Source organism: Ptychodera flava, unplaced genomic scaffold (genome assembly GCF_041260155.1).
Source record: "Ptychodera flava strain L36383 unplaced genomic scaffold, AS_Pfla_20210202 Scaffold_32__1_contigs__length_2955704_pilon, whole genome shotgun sequence".
In the NCBI taxonomy this organism is placed as follows: Eukaryota; Metazoa; Hemichordata; class Enteropneusta; family Ptychoderidae; genus Ptychodera; species Ptychodera flava.
The window spans coordinates 2494238-2514195 of record NW_027248354.1 but is presented as its reverse complement, the minus strand read 5'-3'; the positions used below and the strand labels follow the sequence as shown (position 1 = coordinate 2514195).

The window sequence follows — 19958 nt, the reverse complement described above, 5'->3', positions numbered from 1 at the left end:
GCGGTGGAATCCTCGTTTGACCTGAGACTCATAAAGGGGGAATCCAAGACTGAAACTGTGTATGATATTTTGAAATCCCCTGTTGAAAAATTGATTCCAAAGTGTAACTTTTGGATGGGGACCTCTCTGTGGAAATGAACATTGAAACTTTGTCTGTGTGATAAGTTACAATGTTTGTATCTGAATCAAAGTTTCCTGCCGTGTTTAGTCCGATGAGCTTTGTTTACAACACGTCAGCTGTGATATTGACCCACTTTCAATCCTTTCTTTCAGCCTGAGTACCATGAAAAGGGAAAGAAGTCGCCCATGTTATCAGTCAAATTGCGAAGTCTACAAGGTAAACATAACACATGGGGGAAGAATATCTTTAATCGTATGACGATATCAGAGAATTTTCATAATAATATAAAAATCATATCATCAAAGTCTCCAGTTATGAAACATCCATTTTAATTTAGTGTGGTGGTAGATTATAGTACTACTGTGGAGTGATCGTGATTACAGTCACTAGTATGTTGGCACATTCAGTCTCTTATTTGTCTCACAAGATGTCAGTTATCTTTCAAAATCAGGTTGTTGTTTTTAATTTTCTGTCACTTATTGAATGATGTGCCAATGGGATTTGCATTGAGATTTGTTGTGTCATATAGAAGAATTATCTATGAATTATGAAGTGTACTGTGAATAACAATATATATTGTCATTTGATTTTGTGGAGGTATCAGAAATATCTTGTTATGTTACTAACACATTAGCTGAATTGGAGAGGTAATTGATGGAAGAAGAGAAGAAAACCAGGAGACTTGAACAACAGTTGGAAATTGGACGTTTTGGTTTGCGGCGACAGTAATGAGGATGTTGAGTTTTGTACCGTATTACCAGATTATTTTTGGTTTCTTGCCCTTTTTGATTTTTTAAATACAGATGGGACATTGCATTGTTCGGGATCAACAAGTAAGGGGAATGATCCTTCATATGTTACACAAAGGGGGGAAAAGAGGAGTTTGTCACCAGCTAATGAACTCTTAATAGGCTACATTAAGCTTATTTAGCGAGAAAAAATATCTCGCCCATAGATTTCATATCTGTGAATCAACAGTAAGAAGAATATTTTCAACATCATGTATATTATTTTTTTTCAACTTCCTATTTAGCTATCAAAAATTGTGTTCATTCTAAATTCACCTATGTTTTTAGTTCTATTGAATATGAAGACACATTTTTACTTGTTAATGGAATAGAAATTTTCATTGAGCATCCTAATAATTTAGCATTTTAGAGCATTACATTTGCAAGGTACAAAAACCATAACACAACCAAACGTTTTGTTTGTATATTACCACATGGGCCAGTAGCTTTCATATCTGACCTTTATGCTGGTTCTTTATGAGACAAAGAGCTAAAAAAAATGTGGGCTCGTTGAGAAGTTTTCTAAAATATCTTGTGTTATGGCTGAAAAAGGTTTTGAAGTACAGGATCTGTTTGACGCTGTTGGTGTTCGTGTAAAGCATCCTCCTTTTCCAAAAAGGAAATATTCAGATGACACTAAAACAGGAAACAGAAACTCTAGAATTGCTCGTGTGAAAGGGCTATGGAAAGTAAAGAACTTCAGAATATTACAAATGACTATTTCAATTACTTTGTGTAAACAATTATATGAGATCAAGCATCTTTGTTGTCATTTGACAAATTTTCTTCCTCCTCTTATTGATGATGGGAGTGAATAAATGCTTCACGTTTATCATATTAAGCTTCTTTAATGCATCACTGAATTAATGCTAAATATACAATAGCCACAGAAGCATAAATTGACAGATTATGTGATTATTTATTGCTTAATTTGATTTCAGATGTATTCAAAAATATGTACAGTATATATAAAAATTATATTTCACTATGTATAAATTAGTACTTGTATATTAAATATTCAGAGATATTCTAGAATATGTACAGTGTGTATAAAATATTTGTCACTGTATAAATCATTAGGTATATATTGAATATATGTATATAAATAAACATATAATGATAAAATATTAAAAATCAGGTAAAAATGTTTGATTCATCTATTGGAAATTTTGTCTATCTGCATCAAATGTATGGCTTAATTAAGTATAGACATCCGACTCGGTTTGTAATCACTTGTACTACATCTTGTCAACTCAGGCAAAACATAGGTAAAATAAAAATCCCCCGATACTGGCAACATTTCCGTCCACAAAGTATGTTTTTATGTATCCTCTAAACAGCAAAACCTAATGGGGCTTTTACCAGTAGCAATACAGCTAATGTCAGAAACGTATCTACAGAAGCTGTAAGTCTTAATTTTCGGTGTGAATGCTAGTTTGGATTTATGTATTGACCCCGAGCTGACATTTCTGTCCTCCGCGATGACTCATAACTTGTGATATTTATTTTCGATGCATAAAAATCATACGCATTTTTCCCTACATTATTTATTCAATTGCACCCTCTGAGTGAGTGCAAGAAATATTATAAGATGGGAGTACATTTATTCCAGAAATGCGACAGAATGACTCACCAATCTGTAACATTTCTGCTTTCTGGTTCACAAGCATTAGAATAAAGAAGCTCACCGAGACGAGATGATCTAGAATAGTCACCCAGTAAGTCTGCAAGCTGTCTTATTTTCTCCTTTGAGACAGTCTTTTCTTCTGTTGGACAACCATTATAATTATCTTTCCCATTTTCTGGGACGACAGACTCTATCCAAATCACAGTCACGTTCATAGGTCATGCTTAATCCAGTCAATGGAGTCAAATGTTCCAGCTGTGTTTCCATAAACACTAGGATGGTAGTGTGTGTGTGTGTGTGTGATTTCAGGGTGCTAGTTATATGTCTCTGGTATTTCTGGTAGTCCACATCTCCGAAAATCAATTACAGCAAACACAGTTGCTGCTGCATGTTTGCTATACCCACCCAACCCTGCTTTACAAACACATTTTCCGCCAGGTATTTTACCAGTAATCAAATTAAAACTAATTAGGGTGCAATACTGTTTACTTAGGGTACTTGGTTGTCAGCCTTGGCATATGACTTTATTTTATAAAAAAAAAACAATGACCGGTGTTCACTGTCATGAAGTTAAACGTTCGTTACATGGTTACTTTTATACAAGTCCCATCCAATGTTTCTATATTTTCTTGCTTCGCTCAGACAGTTGTCACACTTTGAAGGAAATAGTCAACGATAGTGCTATCTGCAAGGTCAGGAAAACTACTTAAATTCCTGATACATCCACCTGCAGGAGGGTATATGGGCAACGATTCCTGTGTTCATAGAAACTAAAACATTACAAACTGCTGATCGGTACTTCTTCAGAGTCAAGCAGGTACTGTTCATCCAATCCATGACAAATTTACAGGTACACTCTATGAAAACAAAAGAAGAATAATAAATGATATTTCATTTTCTAGGCGTTGGCCAGAATATAGCATTTTAGAATTTTAATTGAAAAAATAAGGCCAAAATTGTATCTTACACATATTTTATGTTATTTTTAGGATTGAGAATTCTTTTTGAAATCAAATACTATACAGACAATGTCAGTATGACCTGTTAGACGTCACGAAATCAAAACACCAGCTTGTAACAGAAGCCGAACACAGTGGGTCAATGATCACAAGAAAATACTCTCGCCAGGCAATATGGCGGCGACGGAATCACCGCACTGTACAGTTCATAATATACAGTTCTGACAAATATGATAAGATCATGACACACTTAAAAGTTTTATTTTATGCGACAATGTGTGAATTGGAAGAGAGTTCCACTCTTACGCCCGGCCGGATTAGATGTTAGATGTACGTTGATCTGTAGTCACGGTCTATTTGTCTAAGCTTACATTGCACACGATCGAGACTCCAACAAAACGCATTAAAGCCAGCCAAGGCAGTCTGCGCCTCAATGTAGACATGGACATTTTCTACCCCTTTCACTGTCACATTATGTCTGGGGAAGTCAAGCAAGTGCGATCATGTGTTTTTTTCCTTTTGAGCTACCAAGAGGTAGTAGGTAGAAAGAATACCCCATCCCGCACATACAAAATTGAGATAACTGGTAGTTCGGGAGTGCAGTGGCCCCGATGTGGTCTCTACCGCTTCATATTAGCACAGAAATGGTCGGTCGAGAGCAAAGTTTAAGATTTTTACGCCGAAGTATTATCATATGTGATGAAATCAAATATGTGATTGGTAATTTTTGTGGCTTTCAAAAAAAGTTTATATTTATGAGCAATAAACTACAGTTGCAGCCATAGCAAGCGCGATAGTCAAGAGAAAGTGGATGAATCACACCACAAATCGGTGAAAAGTCAACATACGGGTTTGAAAAAAAACTTTCAACAATGTCTCATCTCATCAGCTATGTAACAACTCTTCGGGTTTACTATCTCGCAGCTGTGCCCCAGCAATCGTTGATCGTTGACGACATTTTTATTTTTAACCAGAATATTTATGTTCTGTAAACTGACCCTTGTACCCCGTGGGGACAACAATGCATCTTTATGCCAATCGACCATTACGACATTTGGAATACAAACAAGAGTCAACAATCGTAGTCGAACAGTAACTGGTGTCAAAGGCATAGAAGAGTTTGAAGGAGAACTTATGAAATGCGTGATATGACAATGCCCACTACTCGATCATCGCTTGCTTATCATGCCCATGTGATGAATTTACTTCTACTTTCAAGTAAAGTTGATGTCAGTAAGTGCAGTCTATTGCTTAAACATTACGTGAAGTAGGTTATCATACAAGGCTCTGTTCTCAAGATTCAAGAGAAGCCGTGACGAGATCGTAAACCGTGAGGTTTCGGGGGAAGTCAACATGGCCTTGAGATGATGCTGCTGGCGACATCGCTGCAAGTATCATATCGATATCTCAATGAACCCCGAGACGAAAGACACTGGAATTCAAACATTTTTGTACGGGGGAACTTTTCAAGGTGCAATATGAAGTTACAATTGTAACTGATCAAAACTGTCGATTTCGATCTATACGGCGAGGAGGGGGGGGGGCTGCCGTTTTGTTTGTTTACACTGAGAGTTGCCATGTCAATAGTCGCGTGCGCGATATCGCTGTCACGTCAATCGTTCGCTACCTGTTCGGAGGTATCCTGTGCTGTGCGAACAGCGGGAAGTTTGCGGTAGCTTGTCTAAAAATACAATAGCTTTAACAGAAAACCATGAGAAAACACTACAAAACTCAACTTGTTATTTCCGGCATTTAGCAACCAGAAATATTTGTCTTTCTCGAAACCCTTCACATTTTTACGTCGGCGACATCGTTTTGCAGACAGACAGCGGCAGCCATTTTGTTTGTTTACGTGGTTTACCATCGAAGTGCAATTATAGTTCGGGAACACTAGCCAAAACCGGTTACGTTAATCGTGCATATCTCGACGTTTACCGTGAAATACTACGGCTGATATATTTTACGGTAAACGTCACTAGGATTAATCGACATGGGCATGGGCATATGATAATGTACATTATGAAATGATATGTTTATGTTAATTTGAATCACGTCTTGGGAAAAATACTTTTAGTGAATCTTCTAAGCATGAGAGTTATTCGGAGAAGCTCATTTTGTATTAGCTCACGTGTGTAAACACGGGGGCTAATGTCATAGCGACGTCTGTCTGTCCGTGTGTGTGTGTGTTAGTGTGTGTGTGTCTGTCTGTCTGTCTGTTTACACGATAACTCAAAAACGCCTGAACGGATTCAAATCAGATTTGGTAGACAGGTACCATATGCTACTTGCAAGAAGTGAATAGTTTTTTGGTTAGTGTGGCTTGCATATTAATGAAGTTATGCAATATCGTTTTTTTTCCGTTCAATGCTTTGCCCTATGGAGACGGTAATGACAGTGTAGACATATATCAAGAAATACTGCACCAAATTTCATGAAACTTTTCACAGATGACAATCTCAGAACATTATCATGATACTGTGAGTGTCATGTCAATTATCTTCTCATTTGCATATTTAATGAACTTTTGTTAATAGTGAGATAACTCTGAAATTCCTGCACCAAACTTGATGATACTTGCAAGAAATATTGATCTGATATATATCTAATTCTACTTAGAAGCATAAGCCAGTGTCAAGTTAATTAATAGCTCATTTGTATATTTTATGAAGGTTTGTAATTAGTCATATAACTCCGATATAACTTCACCAAATGTGATGAAATCTGCTGCAGATACTGACCCGACTGATATCTAAATGTAGTGTAAAGCATTTAGTATTGTGAAATTAATTAAGGGTTCATTTGAATATTTAATGAACTTTGTAATTAGGTATATAACTCTGAAATTACGGCACCCAAGTCAGTGAAATTGGGTACAGATATTGTTTTGATAAATACCTAATTGTACTGAGAAGCATTTGGCACTGTCAAGTTAACGAATAGGTCATTTGCATATTTTATGAAGTTTTGTAATTAGTGATATAGCTCCAAAATAACTGCACCAAATGTGATGAAATCTGCTGCAGATACTGATCCGACAGACATCTAATTGTGATGTAGAGAATTTAGTTGTGTGAAGTTAATTAAGGATTCATTTGCATATTTAATGAACTTTGTAATCAGTGATATTACTCCAAAATTACAGCGTTAAATTTGATGAAACTTGCTACAGATGTTGATCTTATAAATATCCAATTGTACTGAGAAGCATTGAGCAGTGTCAAGTCAATAATTAGCTCATTTGCATATTTCATGAAGTTTTATAATTAGTCAAATAACTCTGAAATAACTGCATCAAATGTGACGACAACTGCTGCAAATACTGGTACGACAGATATCTAACTGTGTTGTAAAGCATTTAGTACTGTAAAGTTAATTAAGGGTTCATTTGCATATTTAATAAACTTTGTAATTAGGTATATAGCTCTGAAATTTCGGCACCAAAATTTTGTGAATTGTGCTACAGATATTGATTTGATAAATATTTAATTGTGCTATGAATCATTGAACAGTGTCGAGTTAATTTAGGGTTTATTTGCATATTTAATGAACTTTGTAATTAGTGACATTACTCTAAAATCACAGCATTGAATTAAATAAAACGTGCTACAAATGTTGATCTGATGGATATCTAATTGTCCCAGAAAGCATTGAGCAGTGCCAAATTAATTAACAGCTCATTTGCATATTAAATAAAGTTTTGCAATTAGTGATTAAACTCAGAGAGTACTGTGCGAAGTTGAAAAAACCTGCTACATATAGTGATAACATATATGTCATTGTTCTGTGAAGCGTACTACTATTAATGAATCTGTTGTAAAACACGTGAGCATTTTCAGTTCATATCTGGTTATTTTAATGTGCCTTGTTTTTAACAGTAAATGCCATGATGGGTTTTAGAGAATCCTGCCTTGGATGCTATCTTCAATTTCTTACGTGTTATTGTGGTGCAAGGGTATAAATTATATTCAGAATCCGCAGGCCTTTCAAATTATGCAAGGTAGAAAATGGATAAATTGGCATTCGTACCTACAAGGGTCAATAATGAAGAGGGCATCACTACAGTGTGTTTACCGGTAGGTAACAAAAGATTGCAAATCAAGAAGGTTAAAAAAACCTCCTACTAACGTAAAAACTCGGCTGCAAATTGTACAATTACACCATTAACTATGAAACAGCATAGCCCTCAAGGAGAGTCTTACAGACGATCATACATTTACAGTGGCTCTGCAATCGTATCAGATATTTTGTGGAAGATTTTTAAGCCTCGAGAGTTGCCAATGATTATTTTAACTCCCATCAAAAATAGGCCAAACCTATTGGTTTAATACTTTTTCCTGCCCAGCTGCTCCCTTCATTTTAATATACACTGTGTCGAGCGCATATCGTACTGATAAAATATATGATGAGGTGGGTGTTTCGCGAACCATTATAAGCCTGTAAAAATTCCTAAAAATACGTTTTTTTCCGAATATTACATGCATGGCGACAGATATTGCTGAGTCAGAGAGAATCACGAACGGGGTTAAAACTTGTTTTGTCTCTGAACCGAAATTTATTTTTATTGAATCTGTAGTAAAATGACAATTAAACAATTATGTAAATGTCACTAACATCGCCAACATTTTTTAAAGTTTGTAAGGGATTGTATAAGAGTACATATTGGCTTCAAGGAGCAAAATCTTAATACGTCAGAGTTACTTGCATAATAATTGCTAATAGACCTTCCTGAAGTCAAGCTAGACAAAGTTTGAGGACGCACTTTACTTAGCTATTTTTTATTTTTTTTTAATTTTATTTCTTTATTTTATTAATAATGAATTCCACAGCCGAGGCCATTATTGGAAGACTGTTAGTAAAAATACAGATACAGAGTGAAAACCTGAAGACAAGACGAACAAACTTTACCAATATTGAGAAAACAATGTTTTAAAACATTTTTAAAACCATTTAAATTTACAGAAAAAGGATCAATGTCATTGTATTCGTTTAAAAGCAAATTAAATTGTCTCGGAATTCTACTAAAAAGAGAGTCACGAACACAATTAACTCTACGAAATGGCACATGAAACAAAGTAGTACGCCGAGTTGAAAACCTTGGTACATGAAGACTAAAAAATGAAGCTAAAGCATTAACATTAAACTTTGCATTTATGCATTTGTATAAAAATATATAATCAAAAATGGTCCTCCTTGATTTTAATGACTGTAAATTGTAAATATTGCACAACAAGTCAATGTCATCACTGTAAAAAACCAGTAATTCTTTTATGAAGAAATGTTAAAAATTTATGCTGTACTGTTTCAATTCTATCAGACTGGTGTTTACTTATACTGTTCCAAATAACAGAAGCATATTCAAGCTTAGACCTTACCAAGGTAAAGTACAATAATTTTAAAACGTGCTCACTGTTAATACAATGGCTATTCCTCATAATAAAACCGAGAGCTTTTCTAGCACCTTGAATCATGTTATTTACATGGTCACAAAAATATAATCTTTGGTCAAAAATAACACCGAGATCTCTCATGCTACTGACTCTACTCAATGCATGAGTGTCGAGTTTGTAAGGGAAAATATGAACCTTTCTTTTCAATGAAACAGTAAGAACTTTACATTTATTAGGATTAAGATTCAATAACCAAGTGTCGGACCAGCTGACAATTCCATCGATATCAGATTGCAGCAATAAAGAGTCATTATCCGAATCAATGATACGATAAATGTTCATGTCATCGGCAAAAAGTAACGAATCTGACACAAGATTATCAGAGATATCATTAATGAAAAGAATAAATAAAAGTGGACCAAGGTGAGAACCCTGAGGAACGCCCAAAAGGACGGGAGTCCACTCAGTCATTATAATTTAAATTAGGCTGGGCAATAAAATTGCCATCAACAACATTTTCCGTCAGAAGGTTTTCTTTCCTGTTTTCCTATTATATGTGTGAAAAAAATCCCTTAGCCGTTATTTCCTTAATGACTACGGTAATAAATACAGCATAAAACTTTCCAAATCCCTTCTACTGTACTCTATGGCTAGGTCAAAGCATGTCCTGAGATTCACCAACTGAAATTTCAAGTTAAACGTCATATCTTTAGGCTGGTTCGTCGTAAATGCAGTGTGTGCACAATAAGTGCATATTTCTCTTTCACAAAAAAGTGCACTTTACGTGTTCCTTTTAACTTAATCTTGCTAAATACGATATGTTAGTCACTAAAATGACCCATAATGCAAAATGTATGATGTTGTTATTGGCAAGTAAGTACTAGACCCAAGTTAAATTATTTCCATAATTATTTTAACTTACAACATAAAGTCTTACCTGAACAAGAGATATGTCTACACTGCTTGACCTGAGCAAGACGCAGTGCAGCAAACGAGAAATAAGCAGTAGGCATCATAATGCTAACCCTAAATTAAATTCGAAACACTATCCACCGTATCAGCAAGAAAGGGAAAACCGCACTCATTGCTTGCAAACAGACTCTTTGTAAGCTCAGACCTTGAAGGTTAAAAATCGTTGACCTTTGTTCAAAGCATAGCAAGACCTGTAAGCATTAACGTCGTCAATAAAAAGCTTGTGTCACTGAGTAGGCAATCTTCAAATGAAGCCTTTTGAGTTTACTGAAAGGTCGGCTTCTAATTAGCATAGTAGATGAATGCAAAATATATTGCATGGACGTGCATAGCTTTTAAATAACAGGAGCTTGATTAGTAGTCTAATTCTGTCGACTGACTTGTGTATTCAAGCTGGAGTTGTGTACCCCGCTGGTGGACACATTCTTTTGTAAAATACTGAAATACAACCTACGCAATTGATCGGCAGCGCGGGTACAATGATCTTCTGAAAAAGCAAACAAAAATGGAGTCCAATAGTTATCGTCGTTAGCTAAAAATTATTGAATGCAACATTCCTTATTCTAATCATTGACATAGTGCTGTTTACAGTAAAGAAATATATTGCTAGTTTATGATATCCCTATGAGTCGTGGGCGATCGCTTTTGTATGAAACTCACAAAATATATTTTGATAAGATTCAGATTTGCATGACCGAATATAATGATACATGACACTTGGGATATAAGCCAAACAATCGTCTGTGAGCTCACTTCATTCATCATGATGAAAATTATATTACTAACATAAAAGTGAAATTTCAATCGCAAAAAAAGTAGATGCTCTTAATACAAACTGTTCGAGTTCGACTTATGTGTGCTACATACACATGTGTTCAAAATTAGTGGGAAGCATTTAAGAATATTAACATTCTAACTTTTATGTCAGTCTTTTTCCCTCCTCTTTTTGTTAAACAACCACCAGTTAACCAAGGCCAATGTTAATGGAAATCTTTACAGATAATAGTCGTATAAATGAAATGATGACGAGAGTGACGCAAAAATATTGATTTCCATAATTAAAGAGACGTTTGATAAACTTCCTTGTATAATTTGGCATTGCCGACTGTTATATTGTTAGATGTTTAATGATTTCCTCCCCTTTCAGTTTACCTGCCTTTCTCCTGTCTGAGTAGTCGAATATATATCATTTTTGTCATTCGTTGTAGCTGAATTTATCACACGTATTTATATTATTTCGATAGAGCCTTTGGGAAAAATACAGTTTCATCCTCTCCTTAAAAACTCATGTAAGACGCCAGCTTGTATTGTCATCACTTTGTCACATTAGCCTGTACGTCAGTCATGTCTCTTAAGACCTGTATTTGTGTCAGCCCTGGAACTAGTTGTTAATAATACACAGTGTGTATACAACACATTTTTAAGAGAAGAATAGGAGAGTGTACGCTTTTTCGGGGACAATAAAAAACAAGCTGCTAGTTATTGCAACATCCGCCTTCATCATGGTAAATATGAGACTGTATACTCTACTTGCTATTTTTGTTACAGGTACATCTACACCAAGTTTTAAAGAAACCCCTTCTGATACTGAAACAGTTGTAGGCAGCGATGTACAACTAAAATGCAGCTTCAATAATCTGGAAAGTCACACTCCTCAATGGCAATTCGAAAGCAGTGCTGGTGATCGCCTCGTCGAAATCACCCAAGGTCCTCATATATTTAATAGCAAATATCAACTACCAGGGGATCTATCGAATGGAGAATATCATTTGTTTATTCCAAACGTCACACAAGATTTGTCAGGTACTTACGATTGCTCAATAGTGGGCTCGGCGGATTACAGAAGAGCTAGGCTTATCGTACACGGTAGGTGTTTCATAATGCAGGTTCATCCTTCACAGCTATCGATGACATTTCCGTTGTTTAGTAGAAAATACGAAATAAATGCCTCCTTTAGCAGCTGTTGAAAGAACACTTCAATCCTAAGATTTTTCGCAGTTTTCCTCACACGTCCTATTTTTCCATGCCCTTTTCATTTATTAAGGGACGGACAAGATATAAAAGAGAAACAAGATGTTGGTGACGCTCATTATCCAAGATGTCTCCAACTAAACATCACGGCAAAAGGACAGTCTCAGAAAATCTAGCTTTTCGTGTGTGTTTAGACAAAAACGTAACAAAAACTAATAATGTCGGCAACGTTGGATTGCAGTGCTAATTATTATAATCTGACACGCCTTATACATATTTTATTCGATTTTGTTTGAAAAGTTCGTGCATTGGAAATCAGGCACCATTGTTAAACTAGTATGACCACAAACTGGTGACGTCACAATCGCCGTATACAAAACGTACATAAACCAGACAAATTTGAGGTCGCATTTACATGGTCATTATAATTTCAGTGAGACGGAGGGCAATGAAATTAATATCAACTTTTTCCTTCAGATTTTTTTCTTGTTTTCAAAATCCAATTGTGAACCAATCTCTCGGCGGCTATTTCCTCAACACGTAACAGAGTATATTTTTAATTACTTTTTTGCAAAGATTAATTCAATTTTGGGTATTTTAACCATAGATTTAAATATTGGTTAGGTTCATGTTGTAGTTTGTCAATCAGTCGTGAGTTGGGTGAGAAAAACGTGTAAATTATGCAGATTTATGCAAACCACCAGATTTCTTTGCTTCTCTTTTTTCCTTGTTTTAAAATTTAAAAAGTTTAACTCCAATCTCACTTGATCAAATTTGCTTTTTACATGTATGTTAGGTTATCATGATTTAAATCACATATTTTTAGTGACAGTCTTTCAAGCCCTGCTACCTTAACATAATGATAGAAAATACAAATTAAAAAATATTTTTAAATATACACTTGTTTCAAATGAACTATTACATTTCAGAAAATAGTCAGTAGTTTTTGACTTATCATTAATGAGCTCTGTTGATGAAATGATCTTTAAAAACAAAACAAAAACAAAAACAAAAACAAAAAAAAACCTGAGCCTATTTGTTATAGTCACTAACTATAATTATCATCATTTCTGATTTCATGATCATTGACAAAGATTATGCCATAAATAATATTAGATAGCTGAAGTATGACCTCGACGTGAATTGACTTAATCATGTGGAAATGCTTTAATTGAACCATCAAACAAACATAATGCATTTTGTCAGTATTGAGATAGCGATGATCAAATATAATGACCCAGATTATATTGGTTGTATATAAATGAAACTAGGACGAGACTGACACACACAGAACAAGGATTGACTTTTATTATTGACGAGTTTCATTACACACTTGTCTCGTAGGGCAATGGCTACTTTATTGCATTGGTAAAAGAGTAAACCCTCTCTCATTGTCTTAGTTTACTTGTGTTTTTTCTATTTGAGCATTCAGTATATCTGTTCTTTTCGTTACATACATGTATACTGTTCTGATACTCATTCTGAAATGATAATTGTTCACACTTATTAAGATAGCCTTTGGCAAAAGCAAGGTTTTCAGCTCTCCTTAAAAACTTGTGTTGTCATCAATTTTAATCTTCGGCCTGTAAGTGTGTAATGTCCGTTACTATATTGTAAGGGACAGCGTTTATGTCAACCCTAGATCTAAATTTATCAAGAATCATGATAATTGTGAAACATGTTTCAGGGAAGAGTGGAAAAGTGTACACTGTTTCTTGAACAATATCCCCGTTCATCATGCTGATTTTGAGACCATATACTGTATTGTTTTTTATACAGATGAACTCACCTTTAAGGAAACCCCATCCGATACAATAACAGTTGTAGGCAGCGATGTACAACTGCAATGCAGTTTCAATAATCTGGGAAGTCAGACACGTCAATGGCAGTTCAAAAGTAGTGCTGGTGATCGCCTCGTCGAAATCAGCCATGGCTCTCAAATATTTAATAACAAATATCAGCTAACAGGGGATCTATCGAAAGGAGATTATCATTTGTTAATTCCAAACGTGGCACAAGATCTGTCGGGTACTTACGATTGCTCAATACTCGGTTCGACGGATTACAGAAGTGCTGAGCTTACCGTACTAGGTAGGTAATTCTTGATCAAAGTTCACCCGCAGCTATCAACGACCTTTTCGTTGTTTGGTAGAAAACTCAAAATAAACGGTTCCACACCAATCAAGACATTTGCTTTGTTTTTCTCCACAAGCCCTATACATTCTTCAAGTGACGGACGGGACATGGCGGCGACGCTCATTATGCAAGATTCCTCGTACTGAACAACTCAGGGACTATTCAGTTTCAGTAAAATCTAGCTTTTTTGTGTTCGTTTACATAACCAAAAAAAAATTATAAAAATCAATTTTGTCTTCACCGTAAATGCATCAACTGTCTAGTGCAGGCACAGGAGGCCCACACATATTAAGGTTTTCTTATCTGGTCCTCTCCTTTTCTTCATGCTCTGACTGGTCGGAGTAAACAAAATCGTTATCTAACGTAATCTAGCACCTTGACTCTTTTTTTTTTAAATTACACACCCCATTACAAGGACGTTGATCTTTCATATACATATCTTGTAATTAATTAGTCAACACAACTAACAATGAAAATCCGTGGACTTATCAGAGATTTTATGGGTCGGTCAACATTGCCAAAGATAGGAAAAGTTGCTTAGTTACATCTCTATTATTGTTGTTGTTGTCACTTTGTGCATTTGAACAAATCTGTATATCGCTCTGAAAGGATTAACATCTGAATATATAATTTTAATTATAGTATGTTTCATCATTTGCAGACATCCCAAAGTGTACAGTTGGTCCATGTTCCACAGTGGTATCAGACAAAGATACCGTAACATTCACCTGCCATATCAACGGCAACCTCTTGGGTGACCTTGTGTGGTTGAGGAATGGCGAAGAAATCTCGCGTAGTAACGCCGCAACCAATGAATATCGAACGACCCTTAAAAAGACAGACAATGGTGCTAGGTACAACTGCAGATACGAAAACCTTGGCGTTCCATCTCACAGTTGGCCAAATCCGTCATGCAGTGAAGACATAATCATGAATGTGCAGTGTAGGTATCTATCTATCTATCTATCTATCTATCTCTCTATCTCTCTATCTCTCTATCTATCTCTCTATCTATCTATCTATCCATCTATCTCTCTCTCTCTCTCTCTCTCTCTCTCTATCTAAAGATCTATCTATCTATCTAAAGATCTATCTATCTATCTATCTATCTATCTATCTATCTATCTATCTATCTATCTATCTATCTATCTATTGATGTAGACTGTCTGTCTCCATCAAAATAAGAAGGGATAAATGTGACATAGTGCTATGTCATTATTATTCATGAGCTGACTGTACTAGTCATGAGGGCACGTATATTTTTGTAGGCCAACGTGAATAGTGGTCATTCTCAAGCTCAAAGTTAGCTAATCATCACTCTATGTACCTTAGCTTAGTGTATAGTGTGATAAAGTAGCATCTTAGAGTATAGTAATTGCTGCCTTCAGTCTTCCTTACATCGCTCCAACATCGGAATACCGGTATTTTCGGCCCTGACACGCTACCAAATGACCGACAGTACCATCATAACCCCTTTTACGTCACATCGTCAATGTGTCAGCGAGTACTATAATCTAAGATGTTACTTTATAGGCTACAGTACATAGAATGATGATTAGCTGGAGACTGAGCAATATCCACGTGGGCTAAGACAGATAAACATTCCCTCATGAATAGTAATGGAAGCTCATAAATAATAATGACATGACACTGTGTCACATTCCTCCCTCCTTATTTTGATGGAGACTGGGAGACTACGTCACTAGTACGCTAAAATCATTCAGAAATTCAGCAAAAAATTACAATATAATATCAAATACAATGCTAAAACTACTAATCTACCTTTCTATCTATCTATCTATCTATCTATCTATCTATCGAACTGTCTGTCTATTTATCTTTCTATCTATCGTTCAAAACAAAGAAAAAAACTACAATTTTTCTTTTTAGCGGAGTCTACTCAAAGAACGTTGTTCAACAAGTCCTAACTCCGCGCGTTACCATAGCACGAGAAAGTTACTTTTCAACAATAAGACTCCCATCATAGCTACTGCCAGAGTTGCTCAGGAAGAAGGAAAGTGTGTCGATATCGAAGTATTGCATGACCCTATAAAGGTAGTTAAGGGCACATGTCACGGCGGCAAAACAGGCCCTGTCAGAACAGCTCTGCAAAACGAATTGGATCTTGTTCACCGGTGTATGAAAAATGCTGAAAACATTCAAATCACACTCTCATGAATAGAATAGACTGCACAAGAATTCAAAGGTTGAGGTGAAAGGTATTTACTCCAGATTCAATTCATCGGTCAATGAGCATGCTTGACAAGTTTCGAGTATAGAAAATACGAGGGCGCTAACTTTTCGTGAAATACTTAAGGCTCATTTTACTAAGCAATAAGTTGAAGACAATTTACTTAAAAAGTATGGAAAACATACTACCTTGCAGTGTTACTGGTTTAGCCAGTTTTCAATGTTCAAGCGTTGTCAATATGGATTAGTTGAGACATAAAAGAGCTGTATGAAAATAAACAATAACACCCGCCGGAAGACTAGTCTACGCTTGACTGCGCTTGAAAACTTGTCTACGCTCGACTACGCTTGAAAACTAGTCTACGCTTGATGCAAGTCTTGAGCGTTTAGCCGCGAGCTAAAGTAGGTTTCCAGTCCTGACGCAACCAACTGGCGAAAAATACTATCCAAGGGAATCCGATGGCAGTACTATTATTATTTTTTCAGTCATATAGGTGAAGCGATCAAAAGTAGATTTTTTTGTATTCGTGTAATAGATGTGGACAGTTTTGACAGAGAGATCAACTGTCTCGAGTTTATCTCAGTTTGAATCTAGCATTGACAAAACGGCCACTTAACTCTGATTACCGTCGACATTTATATATCACTTAGGAAAACCCATGATTCATGATACCAGGCCATTTCTTAAGAGGAACGGCGAATTTGTAAATTTGCCTACGGAGTGACAATTCAACAGTGTGTCGGATTGCTACACCTTACCTTAAAGATTCTATAGTAACCGGTTATCGCACTGTGCTCGAAGTGTCCCTAAAATCAAAAGAAGCTAGGCAGTATGGGTCCCACCCAACTGCCGACGGGATCTCTCTCTCTCTCTCTCTCTCTCTCTCTCTCTCTCTCTCTCTCTCTCTCTCTCTCTCTCTCTCTCTCTCTCTCTCTCTCTCTCTCTCTCTCATTACTACTTTCATATGATCTACCTAAGTACTAAGTTGCTTTGGATTTCCTCAGCGTTCATGTGCATCATGTAAATGTTGGATGTGTGGAGCGGAAATATCCGTCACGGCTGGCTAGTCATAAGTTCTCCAAATTACAGGCATGGAAAAGTCATGCTACTTTGACATAATAACATTTCAGGCTTCCAGGCACCAGACCTCACTACGTAGGCTGCGGTTGTAAGCAGTGCGCGGCTTCACCGCAAGTGGTGCAAATCAATCGTACACACACGTGCGACGTCTGGCATGCCAGGCCAACTCGGGATGACCAAAGAGCACACAATATGACACACGCCGTTGATCCCTTCTGTAGCACGGTTTTATGCAAAGTTCAAGGCGTAATTGTATCTGTGGACTCACTATGAGATGTTCATATGATACAGAAAGAAATACGTACTTGTACCATGAACTACGTCTTCCTAACCCTACCTAACTACTTACCTGTGTAAGTTGCTACCTATCCACGTCCCCACTGTTTGATGGAGAGAATAATTATAGGATTGAATGACCGAATTACTAGCTTACCGACCGACTGACTGGCAGACAAACAGAGACATAGACAGACTGGCTGACTGACTGACTGAATGAATGAATGACGAACTCACTCGTTTACTTACTTGCTCACTCACGCATTCACTATTACTGACAGGCTTACTGACTTCCTTACTTTATGTACCGAATTCTTAATGGGACTGTAGCAAAATATACATTCCAGGTCATTATTTCATCACCAGATGGCCTTTTTCTCACATAATGCAAAGTTTTCATTCGGTTTACCTTCAGATCGCCCTGACGTTCAAATAAATGGCACCCACAAAGATCACTTAGCAGTCCTTAAAGGTCAAAGAGTAACTCTGAAGTGCGTTATCGATGCAAACCCACCGGTTGAAAGCCACAAGTGGACTAAAGACAATACAGTGGTATCATCAAATCAAACTTACTATATAGAAGGGTTCGGCAGCAAAGATGCTGGTTTATATGAATGTATCGCCAGTAACAAGTTTCACGATGGTACAATAAGCACTGGAAATGCTTCCATGCTACTCAGTGTCCAAGGTAAGTGTTATTGTTCATATCTGTCAACAAAAGATATTTTTCTAACACAATGTTTGATGTTTTGTTCATTTATTTGATCGTTCGTTTGCTTTGTTCCGCTTTTTGGCATTAACCATCTTTTCGACTTGTTTTTTTTTATTTTGACAGGCTCAATTGTTGGTAAAGCTCCCGCATTCGAGGCCGATCTCGGATTTTATTTTTTCATGGTTTTGGTCACCGCTACCATTATGATTCACGGCGCATAAAAGTACATTGTTAGGGAATCACAAGGGAAAATGCCTTAAATTTTGGTGCGTACACTAAGTTTACAGATTCGAAATCTTATGAAACTTTCCGCGAGTGTACATACAAAAACGTCACAATATCATTTTGAAATATGTGTGAAAGATTAAGTGTATAATGAAATCATCAACAGTGACGTGGTCTTTATAGATTTTGCCTGTGCCAAGAAAATGTGAGACTAGTTTTTGTTTTCATTGATTGTTTTACGGTTAAGTTGCTTACTATTTCCAATGAGAGGCTATCTCACTGAACTGAAAAAGCAAAGGATCTTGTTGTATTTTAATCGCGAATAATGATGTGTCATAAGGTAAGCCAATTCGTGGAGATGAAAATCAAAGAAAGTGGTATAGATGATATAAATTGCACCATTACATATGCGCAGAATCACTGATATGTTTTGTTTTTTGGGGTTTTTTTTGTCTTTCGTTCTAATAAGTGAGTGAGGTACAATATGATAATTATTATGGAATTATAAGGAAGGTGTGTTTGTTTTGTTTTTTAAGTACTGATAAAATTAATTGCTTGAAGTGTAAAATAAATTGGAATACACAAAGAAATCCTATTATTATTTATAAGGAATTTGAAGAAAGCACTAGTAGTGTTTTAAGAAATATATTTTCTTCGACATTATGCTAATGACGTAATTAGACATATCAATCATTTTATCACAAAGAGCCATTCAAATAAAAAAATGGAGATGGATATAACGTACTCAACACAAACTTGAAATTAATGCCGTCCAGTTTCAATGTACAACTGTACCTTTGTCATTCAAAAGAGAGCCATTTATGTTGTTTAATGTTTGTAATACAAATGAGTTACTCTCAGCAGTGCAGTTTAAAATAATGTAACAGCAAGTAATATTCTGTGGTTTACTTGCATCTTGGTAAAAATATCTATATTGTACAAATTAAAATATTAATATCAAAAGAAAAAATACAAATCTATGTTGTTGTTGTTTTATGTATGCAAAGTGTGTATGAAATACATGTATATGTGTTTATGTATGTATGTATGTATGTATGTATGTATGTATGTATGTATGTATGTAAGTATGTATGTATGTATGTATGTATGTATGTATGTATGTATGTATGTATGTATGTATGTATGTATTTATGTATGTATGTATGTATGTATGTATTGTGATGTATGTCAAATTTATATATATATATCTATATATATATATATATATATATATAGAGAGAGAGAGAGAGAGAGAGAGAGAGAGAGGGAGAGGAGAGAGAGAGAGAGAGACAGAGAGAGAGACAGAGAGAGACAGAGAGATTTATATATATATATATATATATATATATATATATATATATATATGTGTGTGTGTGTGTGTGTGTGTGTGTGTGTGTGTGTGTGTTGTGTGTGTGTGTGTGTGTGTGTAGGTGTAGGTGTGTGTAGGTGTGTGGGTGTGTGGGTGTAACACATGCCTTAAAAGTTAAGGGGTTCAGTTTGCTGCAACTATCAA

General features: G+C 35.9%; 1 protein-coding gene across 1 annotated transcript; it reads left to right on the top strand.

Moving 5' to 3' along the window:
* Positions 1 to 4568: 4568 nt before the first annotated feature.
* LOC139127440 (lachesin-like) lies at positions 4569 to 19404 on the top strand. The gene is made up of 6 exons (XM_070693363.1): positions 4569 to 4728; positions 11403 to 11720; positions 13605 to 13916; positions 14623 to 14904; positions 17924 to 18196; positions 18344 to 19404. Exons 1-6 carry the CDS (start codon positions 4635 to 4637, stop codon positions 18439 to 18441), a joined length of 1377 nt encoding a protein of 458 aa, XP_070549464.1. The 5' UTR covers positions 4569 to 4634; the 3' UTR covers positions 18442 to 19404.
* The last annotated feature ends 554 nt before the right edge of the window (positions 19405 to 19958 follow it).

What these genes read in the sequence shown, in the direction of transcription:
- LOC139127440 (XM_070693363.1), top strand. Translation starts at nt 4,635, where the DNA reads ATGCGTGATATGACAATGCCCACTACTCGATCATCGCTTGCTTATCAT. An exon ending in TTCAAGTAAAGTTGATGTCA is followed by an intron (nt 4,729 to 11,402) that starts GTAAGTGCAGTC and finishes TTTTTGTTACAG; the next exon opens with GTACATCTACACCAAGTTTT. An exon ending in CATGCTACTCAGTGTCCAAG is followed by an intron (nt 18,197 to 18,343) that starts GTAAGTGTTATT and finishes TTATTTTGACAG; the next exon opens with GCTCAATTGTTGGTAAAGCT.